General features: G+C 41.7%; 1 protein-coding gene across 3 annotated transcripts in view; it reads right to left on the reverse strand.

Annotated features, from left to right (window-relative positions):
• Positions 1–18,718, reverse strand: part of BCAT1 (branched chain amino acid transaminase 1) — a 108,545-nt gene that overhangs the window by 34,774 nt on the left and 55,053 nt on the right. For 2 of the 3 annotated variants that reach the window (XM_073318390.2, XM_073318383.2), the window contains exons 3-6: positions 7,014–7,214; positions 5,878–5,934; positions 4,007–4,117; positions 2,310–2,429 (exon numbers count right to left, since the gene is read on the reverse strand). In XM_073318390.2, coding sequence (XP_073174491.2) covers positions 2,310–2,429; positions 4,007–4,117; positions 5,878–5,934; positions 7,014–7,214 — 489 coding nt within the window. The remainder of the gene's footprint in view (positions 1–2,309; positions 2,430–4,006; positions 4,118–5,877; positions 5,935–7,013; positions 7,215–18,718) is intronic. The other variant, XM_073318399.2, reaches the window with a different exon arrangement.

Consider the following 18,718-nt stretch of genomic DNA (forward strand, 5'->3'; position numbering starts at 1 on the left):
CCCTGATTCCTAGTCCTATAATCTAGCCAGTAAGCCTTAAAGTTTTCCCTCCTATGAAAACTTACAAGAAACTAAAGTGTTCATAAGAATCAACTCCCTGTATCCAAATTGTTTTACCGACATTGTAGACTTGCTTCAATCACACCAGCAAGCAATTTGTGTATATGCAAACAGAGGAGCTGCAATGCAGGTGAAGTTCATCCATGAATGAGGAAAAATTCACCTATGAGAGAGTAGCACTTGGGACTCCTCCAGAGGGGAACAACTTTAAATTACCTTTTGGTCTTTAAATTACCTTGCCAGTGGGAGACCATGACATTCAGTCATTGAATTACCATGCATATCTCCCATAGCCTTTTCTCTAAATTACTTTTCAAAATTTCAATGCATACATTGCTGTGTAACTAGTTGGTCTCCTTTTCCTACAAAACCTCAACTGAAATATTCTACATAGAAAAAAATTTACAATCATTCACACAGACCAAGTGAAAAATTGTCTTACACCTAATGATCTGAACAAATTTGTCCACTAGATGGTGCTGTGCTCAATGTAAATGAGCTGTAGTAAAATGAGGCTCCACAGAGTGGAGCATTTTCTAGGTAAATCAATGTGCTAATGGCAAAGAGAATTTAACAGTCACAGGTAGGCAATCATTGGAAAAATGTTTTGGACAAAACACTGTTAAAGATTTTTCCCATCACTGAAATTAGCTTATATGTTCTGCTAGCTGTATAATTCTCACTTGAATTTATAAAGATAACACTATTCTCACTGGCAGCCAAACAGACAGTCTGCTTTACTGTTTCTGCTACAATTATAATATAGTTTATCACACTTTGGCCAGCTTATCACTTGGCAGCAACCCATGGGGAACCCACAAAAGAGACTGATTTGTTATCAAACTTCTGACTCCTCTTTGAATTGGTGAAACCTGGATGCATTTATGCTTCAGCAGCAGGAGTGAGTGCAAACCTACCAACCAATCTGTAGTAGAAAAGCAGGACATGGAAGGAATACTGTGATTAGTGAGTATTCAGAGGTATGACGGGGAAGGGTGGTATATGAATGGAACTCTTGGAACAATGAGTATGTATACAAACACAAAAAAGGTACATGCAAATATGCTGGAGAGATTATACTGTGACATTGCTTTAAATGTGCAAGACTAAAAGCTGCCACAGGGTCCCACATTGAATGAACAAAAAAATCCAACTACACCAGTGCTTCCAAATTGGTGGCCAAAAGGTCTTTGATTTAATATATATAATATAAAATACAAACATACAACAAACACGTATATGAGACTATAGTACAGATATTGCCAAGGGCATAGCAACTTCTCAAATCGTTCTTAAAAAGCAAAAAAGGTTAGGTTTTTCCTTGATTATCCAAATAGTCAAGTTATATTATCTCTTCTGTTGGCAGACTAAGAAAAAGAGGCTGATGATTGAATGGGTGATGAAGACTGAACTGTCTCGTCCCCCCGAGAGATCTTCACTCCAAGATGTGGGTGAGGCGTACAAGCTTGTGCTGATGCTGTCCATATTACATATGTTCGATGTATAAATAAAGGACATCTGTCCAGGCCAGGCCAGCATCTTTCATGACCACTAAATTCACTTTAAATGAATTTAGGAAGAAAAAAAGAACAGATGCCATTTGATTTGTACTGGGGGGAGTTAAGCAATGAGATTCCATTGAAGCCAAATGTGGTTAATCTATTTTCTAACATGCTACTTTTGAAAGCAATCATTTACATACCAGAGACAGGGAGAAAAAGTAAAATATAGTTAACCAAGCAAGGCCTGCCATTCATAAAACTCGTGGCACTACATTCACTAGTGCATTATGGGTACTTTGCACTCTGCTGGCAATGCAAAGGTGCCATAAACCAACTTTGATTGGCCTGTTAAACCAAATGTATAGAAACTGTACATGGCCAGAGAGACACAAATCAGCCATAGAATGCTGGTGAATATATCCCAATGCTTCAAAATAAAAAGATCTGTATAGAATGTTTATTATGAGTTGAATTACAGCAGGGTTTACAGGCCTCAACTGAGATCAGGGCCCCATTGTGATGGGCACTGTACAAACATAAGGGACAGTCTCTGCCCTGACAAGCTTACAATCACTGCTCTAGCCTAAGTGCCAAAATATGGTTGCCACTCCAGCTGTAGAAAGAGAATTAAATACTTTAGTCTCCTTGCCATGGTCAATTACACAGCATGGATTTCAAGAGGTTAAGATAAGAACAAAGCAATGAAAATGTATATAAAACTCAGAAGAAAACATTTTTTTTCCACACCTCTGTTCCAATTAAAGTAGGGCGGATATACAGGCTTGCAGATGTAGAGTGCGGGACCCACTCTTTTTCCACTTCCACAAGCTTCCGGATGCACTCTAAAAGCTCCTCCTTGTCAAAACACTGAAAGAAAGAAAGAAAGAAAAAGAAAGAAAGAAAAAGAAAGAAAAAGAAAGAAAGAAAAAGTTATGCAAACATTCTAATAGGAACTTTTAATCATGATGAAAAAGTGTTTGCAGACTATAGAAGTCCACGTGATTCTAACATCACCCTTGGTGTGTAATAAGATACAAGGGAAAAGGCCACGTGATTTTAAGTGCCAAAAAATGAGCAGTCTTAAGATCCTTCATGATATTGTGAAATATATTTCACAAACACAAATAAAGAACCAGTGGGATTACTCACCTCCAATTCTGTTGTACAAAGCACACTGTAAAGAATTCAGTGTGTGGAAAGAACTCAGTGTGTGTATGGGCAATCCCCTAATTTTTCAGGGTCACACAGAGTTTAAAGCCAGAAGGGACCACCAGATCACCTAGTCCGACCTCCTCTATAATACAGGCCACTAAACCCACACAGTTCCCTCTGCACTGAGCCCAGTAATCTGGATTAGACTAAAATATTACAGCCCACAGGAGACAACACTATTGTGTGCCATAGGCAGAAAAAAGGAGGCATCAAGGTGTACCAACGCCCAATGCCCCTCAGTGGCAGGGTATTGATTAAGTGAGATATACCTGGATGATCCCAGCAGTTTGTTCCCAGAGCTTGGACCGGAATTTAAGGCCTGTGAATTTTCAGAGTATTGTGGATAATGAACATTTCACTATAGAATTCCTATATACAATATCACCATAAAAAGCATGACAAGGAACACACAGGCCAGGGTGCAACTATTAGGAGCACATAACTTGCCCTGCTAAAGCTCATCAGCATGGTGATAAACTTGGGGCACCAAGGGGCTACAGGACTTGACTAAGGTCACAAAGCAAGTCAGCAGCAGAGCCAAAAAATAAAACTCTTACCTTGAAGACAGCCACTGAAAACAATGGGTTAAATTCTACTTGTGCAAGCCTATGGACTTCCATAACTGTAAAAGAGGGTACCATTTGGCCCACTGTCTGTATATAAATGTTTAGAAGGATGTGTGTATTATATGCCTTCAGCTTCTAAAGGATTGATTAATCCCCCGAACTTTAATTTCCATCAGTGGGGAAGAAGGGCAGCAAGGAAAGATGGAGAAAATGAACCTTCATCTTTGTGCCAATGATCTAGCACAGGGGTTCTCCAAACTATTTTTTGCCGGGCCCCCCTTTGAAAATATTTCAGGATGTGATGACACTTCCCCCTGCCCACATGCCACCCTTACTTCTGCGCTGCTGCTGGCCAGCCGCCCAGCTCCGAAGGCAGCGCAGAAGTAAGGGTGGCAATACTGCAACCACTCTACAATAGCCTTGTGACCCATTTTTGGGTCGGGACCCCCAGTTTGAGAAACACTGATCTAGCAGAAGAGTTCATTTCACTGGCTCCCTACAATGAGCTCTTCACCATGACAAGACTCCTAACAAGATTTAAATGGAAGTACTGTATTTTCTTTGTAGTCAGCAAGGGTTTATAGCTCCTGCGCACTTCAAAGCCTCACACCCTAAAAATAAAAATGTTTTTCTAACCCAAGGAAAGAATGAGCTTCAGTTACATACTGGCAGCGTTGCTCGCGCCGCTGACCGCAGCATCCTGTCCATGTTGAGCGTTGGGCGGAACAGGCGGATTTTACCATCCACTCCTCGATAAGCCTTCATCCCTTCAAACAGCTACCAACCCAAAAGGAGAAAGGACCCAAATGAAAATTGTGCTGGGTTATCTCATGACCACCAATACAAAAATAAAACATGCCCTTTGGAAGTAACAGAGCTTAACACTTCCATAAACACTTTACATCTTCAAAGTACTGTATGAATTCTAACTAATCTTTGCGGCACCCCTGTGAGGTAGATAAGTATTATTACTCCCATGTTACTACCTGTTAGAGTAGTTGTCTACTCTAATCTGTCCCTGGGGACTTTGGTGATAATGTCATTATCCTGAGCTGGTTCCAACAGTTAAAATCTGTTGCATGGGTGAGACTATGATACCCTCATACCCTGACTAATGCCTAGGACCGATCCCAAATACCATCTTCCCCTATGGAAAAGTCCTACAGAATTTAACAAAGTATGATAAATTTCCTTTAGGGCTCCACCTGATGTGTGCCTATGCTGAAGGAAAATTAAGGAAGCCCTTAAAATCCCTTGATCCTGTTTCAGCTGGCCCTTGCTCCATCTGTCTCCCAACATACCCCTATGTGGGGAGAGAGGGTGGAATGGGCGGAGGACACAGGTGGCACAGAAGTCAGCTCCTTCAGCTTTATGCCGGAAGAAGAATTCAAGAATTCTTATGGTCAGAATCTAGCTACTTTGAACCATGAGAACAGACTGGGGAAATCTAGCCCATAGTTTTTTGGACCATCCTATAGAATGTAATAGAAAACTATATCCCTGTGACCGAATAGTTCTAAAAACATACTGAAACAATACAATTCTTTAAGTTCTATGAGTTGTTTTTTAGAGTAGTTTCTATAGAACCTAAATGGTTTAATCACTATTACATTCCACAGCACTTTTCCATAGGGTTAGTACAGTAGAGGACTATCAAAGGCTTTAATGCAGCTTCCAGGACACAGTGAGGTCTTGTCCACACCACAAATTTTAGTTGTGTCATAACTGGGTCACAGGACAACCCAGTGTAGTATAAACAGAGCCTCAGTGATTTTCCCGAGGCCGTACACCAATTAAGTGGCAGAGCCACCATTAGAACTTAGGGCATCTTGCTTCTCAACACCATTCTCAGTGCTGTGGACCACGCCAGCTTCCACTTCATTAAAACTTCTTGCACAAATTTAAAAGGCAACCATCCCACAACAAAATTTGACACTGTAGCCAGAGAACAAAATGTACCTTTAATAAACCACGGCATAGCTGATAGAGGAACTTTAATAGGATTTTTTACTGGACTAGCAATCAGCTAATACTGTAATTTTCTTATTGTGCCAAATTGTGGTTATTACAAAACAGCTGTTTTCCCCAATATGCATTTACAGAATGTTTTATGAGAGAAAGAGGAAGGAATGTTAGTCTAAGATATGATCAGTGGTTTCAGAGAAGCAAGAATCACATCATTATTGCAACATAAAGATTGCTCAAGCTTTTAAATCTTTTTCTCCATGGATGGATGCTTGTCACTTTTCAGAGCACAGAAAACCTTTTCACTTGTTAAAGAAAGAGTACCTGCGGTGTGTTCTGGGAATGCCCAGCTCTAATAAAAGCAACTGCTGTAATTGCTTGCTGGTTTTTATACAATTTGCTGCTGCAAACTGTTGCAGGGCTGCAAATGCGTGCACACTATATCATCTGGCATCTGTAAGTCACAGGAGCTGGATCCAGAGGCTAGCAGATCCAGGATATCACAGTGTATCATGGAGGGCAAGGAGAAGGGAGGGAGGGAATGCCAAATTCATCATTTTTAATATACCCACTGTGTATTCATTGAGCCACACCATTGGGACCAGATTCTCCTCTGTCTCTCCTCTTGGCTAGAGGAAACGTGATGCAACAAAAGTAAAAAATAAAAAATGGAAAAAAATAAGAGCATATTCATATTAGCAATGATTTCAGACTGGGCCACAGGCCTAGCACTAAAGCAATATGCTACTATGAGTGAAACATAAATTTGGGACTCCAGCGTGGTTTCTTGCTCCCTGGGCCAATCAAGAGCCATATTTAGCCCTCCTCAGCCACAGGGACTTGTAACCATAACACAGATTCTCGAAGGTTAGTTGACTGAATGGAAAAAATGGGGTAGGCCAGAGCCTTGCGGCTCAGAGGAGTTTCCCAGGCAAAAAAAGAAAAAGCCATGAGCCTGTTTCTCTTCTCTTTTACACCAGCGTAACTCCACTGAGTTCAGTGGAGTCACTCCTGATTTATGCTGAAGTGGAAGGAGAATCAGGCCAATGTTCTCACTGTATTTCCTAGATAGCTCAATGTGCCCCTACTGATGCTTTGACACAGACAAGAGTTTAGCACAAGCCGCTCCAATGACACAGAAAAGGCAGCTTTAGACACTGACAGCTAAGCATTTTTGAAAACTATTAACCACGCTGGCTTCCGGTTGTTAACATTTCACTTCCTTATGGGCAGCTCCTTGTTGCTATTTGGTCTCTGCTCTAATACATTTATTTTTAATCTTATAAGATTGCCTGAGAACTAGTCAACAAGTGGGAATTAAAAACAAGAATCTGTCTAGTGTGTCCTGCAATCCAAGCTATGGATCTTTAATGCCTTCTATCAGTTTTTCAGTATGCATGCCCAGTCCCCAAATTAATACCATCAACTTTCCTAGAGTCTCATACAGACCATCTCAGTGTCACACTAGAGTACGAAGCAGGGTGAACTGGAAACCGTGAGCCAGATTTTGCCCTCAGTTAATCAAATGTAAACCAAAACTAACTCCACCAAAGCCAATGGAGTTACTCTGGAGTGACACTAGTGTTAACTCAGCACATTAGGTCAGTACTAACTAACTAAGACAGTAACGGTACTTAGAACATATTACGAAATAATGTTTTCAAAAACTAGTAAAAAAAGGTAATTGCCTAATCCATTTGGTACTCACTTCCACAGCATAGTGGAGAGATGATGAGGCTGGATGTAATGAAAGGTTCTCAAGAGGCCTAATATGAGGTTTCTCCCATCCTGAAGTCAAAGACCATTCGACTATCAGCATGTTGTCTGTGAAAACAGTTCCAAACACCAAACCACTGGGGTCTGGTTTTTCCTTGAAAGTGGTAGCTGGGTTAATAATTAAGTCTGCAGCCTGGAAGAAACATAAAACAAAGATGTATGAGTATTTAAAAATAAAATAATTCAAAAGTAGATTAAAAGTGCTTGTGCATCAGTCACCACAGAACTATAAATAGGCAAGGGAGAATGCAATGTTTTGTTTTACAATTTTGACAGATAACAAGGCTTAACTTTAACACTTTTTCTATTTTTATCTATTTGCATTTTAACAGTTGTGGGAAATTATGGGGGCGGGGGAAGTCAGACAGTAATTATTTAATGACAGAAACTGAGATTCAAAAATCTTCCCGCAAGATCATGTTTCCAGGATACAAAGACTTCTTCATATAAAGGAAGATTGTGACTTGACATAGGGAAGTAAGGTGCATTTTTGTTCCCAGCATCGTGGTGGAGGGAGGGGGAGAGTAGAGCAGGCTCTGAGGGGCCGCTAGTCCCCTTGCATACACAGATGGGCAAGAGTGGCTGGAGCAGAGCAGGACTAGGGCACAGCCTTCTCTCTATTCTCCCCCCGCCCGACCTTCTCATAACATGCTGACCAGCACAGCTCAGCTGGCTCAGAGGGGAAAGTAATCTGTCAGAAAAGGATTGTCGCTCTGAGTCATACTGCCTCCCTGGCACAGCTATGCACTGCCCTTTACTCATGGCTCCAAGTAAAGTGTCACTCTTTTATTTGATACTTAAAAATACAGTGCAATTAAATCACAGATGCATGAAGGTAGAAATGGTTCAGCACCAGCCATCGCAGATTCTGCAGAGGACTTGGCTTTTCAGACTTAGAAACACACATTTTCCAAAGCAAGAGGAATTTGGTCTTAGTCTTTTGAAAAAGTCTCTCTTTAAACAATCTGATTTTCAGGAAGCCTTTACTAAACAATGGCCTGTTTTTATTCTTTTTACATAATGTATTAGATGTAAAATGAATGGTGAGCCAAAGCACATGAAGAGCCAGAAGTTTTTTCAATTCTGATAAGACTTATCTAGGTATTACAATGCATTAGTTTGACAACAACAATTACAGTTCTCTTTGTAGGAACTTTTAGCCTGCCAACTGTGAACTCTCTAAAGGGAATAGCTCTGCTTAATGATTTCATGAAACCAAGAAAGGATTCTACTGAAAACCTATTATCAACCAACCATGAAAAAGATATCACCAAAAGCTGTATGTCAAAATAAAAACCAATATTTTGAAACCTGGGTGCCTAAAACTAGCCATCTAATATAGTCCCCAAAAAAACACTTAAACACAACCTTAACTTTAGGAATTTGGCTAACCGTTGATGTCAATGGGACTTATCACGTACTCAAAGCCAAGCATGTATTTGAGTACTCTTTGCTTTTCTGAATCAGAGCCTTACGTATCCCAAATTAAATGATTTTCAAAGGTGCTGAGCACCTGCAGCTGCCACCGAAATCAACAGTAACTCAGTATCTCTAAAAGTGAGGCCTTTTTTATTTAGGTAGCTAAATTTAGATTTGTGCACTTCATTTTAAGCTCCTGAATTTCAAAAATTTTAGCCAGAGCGTTTAGAGGGATAAATACTTTTTTTTTCATATGGGAGCTTATTGTACTTGAATAATATATCTTATTTTAAAAGATGTTATGCCAAAAGGTGCTAATGGCTACCATTGGGATGGGGAGGGGAACAAGGGACGGGGAGGGTTCTTGATCCAACACCATCACAGGTCTCGTTAAAGCCAACAGCTGTGCCAAGTGTTCTCTTTAAGGCTCAAGAGAAGGAGCAAATCAAACCCCTTTTTGTAGTAAAGACAGCTGCAAAAAATTGGAGGATATCATCCAAAGCATTAGGGTGAGAACTAAACTGTGTGGGACTGAGGGGTTTCTCTGGTTGCAAATCCTGGGGCTACCAGACTGGGCTGCAGGCTGTGTGTATTGGAGGCAAAGAGTCTGTAGAAGGAATTGTGAAGGTGGTCCTGAAAGGAAGCAAAGACAGAGCTTCTCTGGGCACAGAGCATGCTGAAGTAGCAGATCTCTGAGCAGGGTAACTGCCTGCTGCTGTTTGTTTTTATTATGTTCAGGGAAAAAGGCCCTTGTGTAGAATTTTTGTAAATAAAACTATAAACTACACTAAGATACCCGACTCCTCACGGATTCCTCATCCTAACAGAAACGATCCTGCAAGGCCCCAAATATTGGCTAACTGCTCAGGCCAAAGTGTCAACAATAATTTAGAGGCCCTAAATCTCTGATGTGAAAACTTACATGGGATAAATTAAAATATATATAGTTTGACCTCTACTGTTGTATGTCCTTTTCTTAACAGGGCTGGCCTTACCATGAGGCAAACTGAGACGGCAGCTTCAGGTGCCAGACTGGGGCGGGCATTGAGGGTGTCACTAGGACCCAGAGTATAGAAAATTGTCTGTGGCTGATGCATATGTATTCTCTCTGCGCTAGATGCACAGAGATGGTGCAGTGCTGTGCTGGAGGAAGGAGGGCACGAGAGACATAACAGGCAGGCAGGAGAAAAGGTGAGAGGCAGTAGCAGAAAGCAGCAGGAGCTGCAGGGAGAGAGAGGAGGAGGAGCCTCTTATGTACCTCTCTAGCACCCCCAGGAGCCTGGACTGATTAACACCAGCTTCTCAGGGAGCTTCCTGTTTCCTGCCGCTTCTCTGAACCCACTTGAGAGAACAGGCAGTCAACTGAAGTAGTAGGAGCCAGTTAGGCCCTTAAGACGCTGATATCTTCCCTCACTCAGGCCTTGCTACCAGCCTGGTTATTTGTCCCCTTCAACTGAGTGTTGAGAGCCACTATAGCTGGCACAGAACAGCAGTCACGAGTGAAAGAAGAAAATGCCTCTGAGGCAGCATTCAGAAAAAGAAAGAAAGGAAGCTTTTCTATTTAAGCGGGAAGGAGCTCTCCTGAGATACATAGACACAAATGTTCACGGTGAGCCTTCTGGCACCAGTGAGGATGTGAGGAGATGCCTGATCTTCCAGTTAGTCAGAGTGCAGGTGACCTGGAAGCTACTGCAGCATCCATATCTGCATCTCAAATGGATGTAACCATGCACATTCCTGAAGAAAAGTGTAGATCAGAGAAGAGTGTGGTGGAGGCGCAAGAAACAGCTGCTGCCGAGTTTAGTTCCTTAAATCTAGATGATCCAGGACTGTGGACCCACTTGAGCAATATCCCGAAGGACTTCCTTGTACTGCATGGGCCACAGCAAGCGAAAAACTTCATGTTCCCCAAAGACAATGACAATAGAAGTTTCCATCCAACACATTACTGGAGTGAAAGCCCCAATGGTGACAAAGTGGAGAGGCCATGGCTTATGTGCTCAAAAACCCAGAATGCTGCATACTGTTTTTGTTGCAAACTCTTCCAGTCTAATGTTCCAGCCACATTGGGTTCTACCGGAACAAAGGACTGGAAAAATCTAGCTAAAAATCTGGCATGCCATGAAAAGGCAGCAAATCACCAGAGAGCATTCCATAGGTGGAAAGAGCTTGAGATGAGACTAAGGTTAAAGTCCACCATAGATAATCAGCATCAAGAGAAGATTACATCAGAGTCTCTTTACTGGCAAAATGTTCTGAAAAGGCTCATTGCCATTGTGAAATGCTTGCTACCCAAAACCTAGCACTGCATGGCACTTCAGATCAGCTGTATGTGTCAAACAATGGAAACTTCCTTAAAATTGTGGAGCTGATGGGTGAGTTTGATGCTGGACTCCAGGAGCATCTAAGAAGTTACCACTCAACAAATGTACACACACCGCTACCTTGGAAAAACAATTCAAAATGAGATCATACAGTTACTGGCAACAAAAGTCAAACAGAAGATTGTGTCAGCAAGATATTACTCTTTTCAGAGTAGCAGCCGTGTTAGTCTGCATTCGCAAAAAGAAAAGGAGGACTTGTGGCACCTTAGAGACTAACAAATTTATTTGAGCATAAGCTTTCGTGAGCTACAGCTCACTTCATCAGATGCATTCAGTGGAAAATACCATGGGGAGATTTATATACATAGAGAACATGAAACAATGGGTGTTACCATACACACTGTAACGAGAGTGATCACTTAAGGTGAGCTATTACCAGCAGGAGAGCGGGAGGGAGAACGGGGGAACCTTTTGTAGTGATAATCAAGGTGGGCCATTTCCAGCAGTTGACAAGAACGTCTGAGGAACAGTGCGGGGTGGGCAGGGGAATAAACATGGGGAAATAGTTTTACTTTGTGTAATGACCCATCCACTCCCAGTCTTTATTCAAGCCTAAATTCATTGTATCCAGTTTGCAAACTAATTCCAATTCAGCAGTCTCTCGTTGGAGTCTGTTCTTGAAGTTTTTTTGTTGAAGAAGAAACTGGGGCAACTTTTAGGTCTGTAATCGAGTGACCAAAGAGATTGAAGTGTCTCCGACTGGTTTTTGAAGGTTATAATTCTTGATGTCTGATTTGTGTCCATTTATTCTTTTACGTAGAGACTGTCCAGTTTGACCAATGTACATGGCAGAGGGGCATTGCTGGCATATGTCACATTGGTAGATGTGCAGGTGAATGAGCCTCTGATAGTGTGGCTGATGTGATTAGGCCCTATGATGGTGTCTCCTGAATAAATATGTGGACACAGTTGGCAACGGGTTTTGTTGCAAGGATAGGTCCCTGGGTTACTGGTTCTGTTGTGTGGTGTGTGGTTGCTGGTGAGTATTTGCTTCAGGTTGGGGGACTGTCTGTAAGCAAGGACTGGCCTGTCTCCCAAGATCTGTGAGAGTGATGGCAAATTTTGAAGCAACATCTGGGAACATCCTCTGTGACACTGAAACCACTGAGTGCCACACTGGGAAAGTTGAGTGGAGGCGATAAAGCCTATCAAACACCAAATTGGGAAGATAGATGATGCCATAGTTGCCATTATGGAGGATAATGCCATGACAGGAACTGTTCGTGGGAGAACAGTGGCAGAGGAAATGGAATCACCAGAAACATACATAACTTCAAATTTCTGTGTGGCTTAACATACTGTTTGAAATACATGTTGTAAGCAAGAGACTCCAAGGTGTTGACCTTGATATATCTGGAGCAATGGAACAACTGGACAAAGCAAAGTCATATCTACAGTCTTACCGGTCAGATGAGGCATTTCAAAACATTCTGAAGAGTGCACAGAAGTTGGCAGAGGAACTTCACACTGAAGCTATTTTCCCACCCATTCAAGAATACAATAGTCACCAGAGAATATGACATTTGGATTACGAGGCACGGGATAATCCCATAAGAGACTCCAAACAACAATTCAAAGTTGAATTCTTTAACCAACTTTGTGCAATACAGTCAGTTGAAGAATGTTTCATGCAGCTCAAGGAACACAGCAGTATATTTGGGATGTTGTATGATATTCCAAAACTCCACACTATAACTGAAGAAGACCTACACCAGCAATGCAGGGCACTAGAGACAGTGTTGATACATGATGAAATGCGCAATATTGATGTGAGTGATTTAGGTGATGAACTGAAAGCCCTTTCAAGATACATTTCAGCAGGATCAACTCCAAAGGCTGTTCTGGAATATATGTGCACAAATAAGATGACCACCCTCTTTCCAAATGCTTTTGTTGCTCTGCGCATACTTCTAACACTTCCTATAACAGTTGCCAGTGGAGAAAGCAGCTTCTCCAAGCTGAAGTTAATAAAAACACATCTACGCTCCACAACGACACAGGAGAGGCAGGTCAGCCTTGCAACCATCTCAATAGAGCATGAGCTCGCCCAGACTGTGGACCTTCAGGAAGCAGTTCAAATCTTTGCAACCAAGAAGGTTCAGAAAGCACCATTTTGATTATTCAAACAGATAAAAATGCCAGTGTTTACTACTCAAACAAGAAAAGTTATATTTGCTGTTCAGGTGTTTGAAAGGTAAGAGTTGTTCAGACATTTTAAGTAAGGCATTTTAAGTTGTTAGTTCTCCTTTATTGGGGTATGTAGCAGAGCAGTACCATGAGAGGAGTAGAACAGGAAGAACGGAGAACTGACACCTTTCAAAGTTTTGGCCCAAGTGAGGGGGCATGAGGGCGTCATTTGAACTCCCTGCCTGAGGTGCTAAAATGTTGGGGGCTGGCCCTGTTCCGTAAGTATCTCTCTCGCCTCACCACCTTCTGTTAATTTCTCTTCCTTTTTCCTCTTTGTTTTTACTGTGCTGGACACCAAACTACTGTGGTGATACCTAGATACCACACTGATTGGATTGAACACACAGAAGAAAAACTGTGAAAGATGCCACATTGACAACACTGCAAACTGCAGTCTCCTGTTTGCCCACAGAAGAGGCACAACACATGCAAGCGCAGAGCAAGTTTCCCCACACCCTTCAATGTGCCTCAGCCCTGAAATGGAGAGACCAGCATAAGGGGTGGGAAAAGCAAACTTTAGTGTCTATCCTTGGCCCCTCTATTCAGACCGCCAATATGTGTGGCAGTTACAATGGTAGTTTGTGTTAATTAATGCTCTCACACAATTCTCAACACTTCTGCCTGCCACATCCACCAAAGTAGGAGCATTGCTGGGAAAGTCACAGAAGAGGTAAATAAATTTATTTTTTGTTACTTGTATTGTGGTAACATTCTAAAAATCTAGATCGGGGCCACACGATACAAACATTAGCATGAAACTAGATATGTTGGATTCTACCCTCATCTGATCTGAGTATCTCCCACTGACTTCAACAGAATTTATTTCCATTGAGCAGTGGAAGAATATTGCCTCAGGAGTCTTGACTCTCAGTTCCATCCTCTAACCCCCAGATTCAACCACGGCAGCATGATCTAGGGGACTGGAAGCCACGACACATGGGTTCTGTTCCTGGTTCTGCCATTGGCCTGCTGGGCAAGCGAGGTCACCTCTATGCTTCTGTTTCCCTTCCCATCCTATTGTGTATTTAGAAGAGATCACAAGCTCTCTGGCAGAGACTGTCATTAGGTGTTTGGAGAGTGCCTTGTACCATAGGGTTCTAATCTCAATGGGGGCCTCTAGAATAATGCAAATATTAAGCATAAACAAAGTGTGGAAAGTCAAAACAGATCTGTCAGTTGTGACTCAATAAATAGGTAGAAACTCATTGCCAGCCTGTGTTCAATGGATAACTAATGGTATATGCACCACTGATATCTTTTCAAATGTCATAAAGCCTCCCTTACGATCTCTTTACTTTCATTCCCATTTTGATTCAAAACAAAGCCTGAGGCTCGAGAATGGAGGGTGAGTCACGAGGCAATGAGGCTGAAGTAAAAAGAAAATGAGGTGCTCTTACTTGAAAAAGGAAAGCGTCTCCTAAGTCGTGCCAGAAAAACCCTACAAAAACCTCAGCTTAGCTTGCAGACAGGATTTCTGAACGTCCGCTAGCACACACACCTGGTGCTACAGCTTGCTCCATTTTGTCTGACAGGATAGGAATCTGAGCTGAATATACTCTGGGTAATAATAATAAATAAAATAACAAATGATAGAACAGAGGGGACTTAAACCTATGGATCCACTTGGAACCACAGGTGGAGAAGAGGGGAGTGGCAGCTCTGGGGCTTACTTGCCTCTTCTCCCAGATCCTGTGGAAGCTCCACTGCAATCAAGCTATGCTTGGAGATGGGGCTGGAGAGATGGGCAGGGCTAAAGGAGGGAGAAAGAACTTCTGTCTACAGGTTTTGCTTCCTCATTCACCCTCTAGGCAGCAGATAACAATAACTCAGGCTCCAAGCCTCTCAGTGGAAGGAGGCACCAGAGCAGCTGTGCAGAGAGGTGGGCCCACAACATGACTGGAGGCTCCCTTTCCTGTGGATCTTGGTAACGAGTGGTGTTGGGGAACCATACCCATGCCTGCCCAAACTTCTCCTGCTTGTGGACAAGATTCCAAGGAAACTTCCCAATTTTTCAGAGCATTTAAGCACAAGCCTAACTTTAAGCATGTAAGTAGTCTCACTAACTTCATTGGGACATTCTTAAAGTTAATCATGTGCGTAAGTATTTTGATGGATCAGGGCCTGATTCAAAGCCCACAAAGTCAATGTGACTCATTCCCTTGACTTCAGTGAGCTTTGGATTCGGTCCTAAAGGAGGCAAAAGCGAGTGGAATCGACAGGCTCTTCAAAGCTCCACCCTGGAGTTCCTCTTCAGGAGGGTACAGGTTGGACCAATTACCCTTGCAATTTGGCCCTGAATCATTATCCTTTTGCTCTTCCACTAGTAGACTTGCAGTGAATTTTTTTTCAGATAAGAAAGAGGAAAAAATTATTTTTTCTGGCTCTTACAGAAAAATTTCTACCTGAGGATTAATGGAGCAAGTCTTCCCTTCAACAGGTAGCAGCATCTGAGATTTAACAGAGCCAGACTCCCCTTCAACAGCTAGCAGCGTTTTCTTATATAGCACAAAATCACAGCAAGCTAATCTCTTATTTATCAATCAGGTGTTAGATGGGCTCTTTGAAGCATTACTGACATCTCAAAAATTTAAAAAAAACCCCAATCACAGCAAAAATGATGGGGGGAGAGGGGGTTTCAAAATAATACACCTTAATTAGCAGAACAAATTTCTGACCAGAAACTGGGAAGAACAATGCAGTGACACTTCTGGTCGTTTTAACTACTTGCAAGTGTATCTAGCCATTTCATGTATATTAAGAAGCACCCAACACCTTAGAATGCTAGGCAATCACGTAAACCACTCACATTCTGTAGCATCCCCAACCACTCATAATGTAAGTCTGCTCAGTGACTACCCATATGCAAACAAGCATCAGAGGGGTAGCCGTGTTAGTCTGGATCTGTAAAAGCAGCAAAGAGTCCTGTGGCACCTTATAGACTAACAGACATATTGGAGCATAAGCTTTCGTGGGTGAATACCCACTTCGTCGGATGCAAACAAATGCTTGGGCAAAACTCTTATGCTCTGCAATATGCTCTGAAAAGAAATAAACTCTACTTCTAGCAGATCTGAAAAATAGAAAATTATCCTCAAGTATCATGACTTTTTAAAAAAGTATTATACGTTCTGCAAGTGCAATGGGTTAAATTCAGCCCTCTGTTACACCCTCGGTGGGACCAAGCTTGGCCCAATATCATGTGACTGTATTACATTTAAATCTCTTTAGATAGCCATATTTTAAAGGATTCTTTTCATAATGGAACATTTTATTAAACTAATTACACAATATGATTAACAATTAGTATCAAATGCCTGTTTTAAAAAACTTATCTGCCAGCTGGACTGATTGATTAACGTAATTTCTAATGCCGTGCTGTCCTTTGCCTTACAACTGCTGTGTTGCTGCACTGAAGCATAAACACCATGTTCCATTTTTAGAAAGTGCCTGGAAGAAGGTTTGATTCTAACACAAACTGAGGGCGCACGTTGGCCTGTGACACAGAACTGGAATACAAAGAAATCTGTAATACTTCAGTGCTGGGATCTCATTGTACAGTAATATAATATTTGGGATTTATATAGCATCATTCACCTGAGGACTTCAACACTTTAAAATTGACTAATTTCTTGATAAAGTCTCTACCATTTGCAAGGCAACTTGTTACTATAGGTACTGTATTTCACACATATGAAAACTGAGGCACAAAGGATTTTGTGTAAAAAATTTCTAACATGTCTAAAGTTAGACATTTATAGCCATAAAGTTAGCCACTTAAAGCAGCAGTTGCCTGATTTTCAGAAGAGCTGATTTCATCAGGAGCTGGAAGTACTTAACACCTATGAAAATAAGGTCACTTATTCAGGTGCCTACCTTCAGGCAAACGAGTTTGACATTTTTGGCCCAAGTGACTTGGCCAAAGTCACACATTACCAACATTGTAAAGCCAGGAATAGCATGCAGATCCCCTGTCTCCAAGTCCTGAGCATTAACCACTAGTTCATCCTGCCATCCTTTCAATGAACCATTGGATTTGGGCAAATAGTGTCTGACAAGAGTGCAACTCGAGTTCATTACTATCAACAGTATTTCATTGAAGTCTCCTGTGAATATATAATTATGAATTATGTATGGTAGAGTCCATTATTATTATAGGAACAGAAGTGTGGGGATTATAGTTTTAATCAGCTAGTTGATCATCTCTTATATTTTACAAAGTTAAAATATAACAAACAACTCAGTTGGCAAGTTATGTCCTATATCTAGTGTACATAAGCAAGGCATTACAAACTACCAAACGCCCTGTTGCCAGATTATGTACTAGTGCCTTCCCTGGGACACAGAGGGATAAGAATGCTTCCTTATGTGTGGGATTAGACAAAAGGTAAGTTCTCCAGATATCTATATTGCTAGAATATGAAGTTCAAGACATATGGGAAGTTTTACAGACAAGTAAAAAAGCTGGAGTAAAACAACAGGTCAGCCAAGTTTTATGAAAGATGGCTGAATCCCTTTCCAACATTGTATTTCCTATTGCCATGATGCTAAAATAAAAAGCCGTAACATTGTATTGGGGGACTCAATACCAGAACTACCAGAGGATAACATAAGACGGTTAGAGTAGCAATTGCTGGATGAATGAAATAACTACAAGGATGTAAGCTTCTTGGGGAAGGTATCCTTTTTCTTTGTGAAACAGTTAACAATGCATTGTTGGTGCTAAGCAAGTAACCTTAAAAACAATTATTCACATTGAAAAAATCCACAGAGATGGAAAACAAAAGGGTTTTTCCAAAAAATCTCAGCCTCTTTGTTGCATGATGCTCACCCTTTCTTAAAGGTCAAGTTCCCAGGTAAAATAAACTAAAACAAAGGATCACTCTCCTTCTCCGATAGATTAACCCAAGAAAAACCTCTTTCCTGGTTGTTTTTCCAGCTTCTTCCACTTACCTTGGCTCAGATCTGTTATTTGTTGGAGACAATTAGTCTTTTGCCTTTTACCTTTTCACCTCCTCCACTTGAAAATCCACAGAATTTTAGATAATGGGCACATATACACTATCAATGGCTCCACTGCAGTTAGAGAAGTCCATTTGCTGAAAGCCTGCAATTATTTCAGGGACATCATCCAACTTCACCACCAGTGGATCAACCACAGCAAAAATTGCATTGTAGAACCAACAGTTGTCTTGTCAACACTGAACTGACCAGCCACAGATCTGTAACAATCTGGGGTAGCTGGCTTCCAGAGGGCAATAGCAACCCACTTCTGGACTGTTATGGCCCTTCTCATCCTTGTAGCCTGGTGCTGAAAGGCCGTAGTGAGCTTCTCACAGAGCTTCTGGAAACTGGCCTTTTTCATATGGAATTTGTGGGCTACTGTTGGTCATCCCATGTTTGCATGACGTAGTCCCACCTCTCTGTGCTTGTGGGTCTGATCCAGAATCAGAGGGCAGCACAGAGGGCCTCATCAGCCATTAAAAACTGCATCAGCACTCCTCCACCCCTGCTTGTGCACTCCCCTTAAGAAAGCTCACTGCGCTTTCTCCTGGCACCAAGCTACTGACAAAATGTGCACCTCCATTTCTTCCCCCCTTGCCAAAATAAGAGTTGCATGAGTGCCAATCTGGTACAGGTCACTGCTCCA

Source organism: Lepidochelys kempii, chromosome 1 (genome assembly GCF_965140285.1).
Source record: "Lepidochelys kempii isolate rLepKem1 chromosome 1, rLepKem1.hap1, whole genome shotgun sequence".
NCBI lineage: Eukaryota > Metazoa > Chordata > Testudines > Cheloniidae > Lepidochelys > Lepidochelys kempii.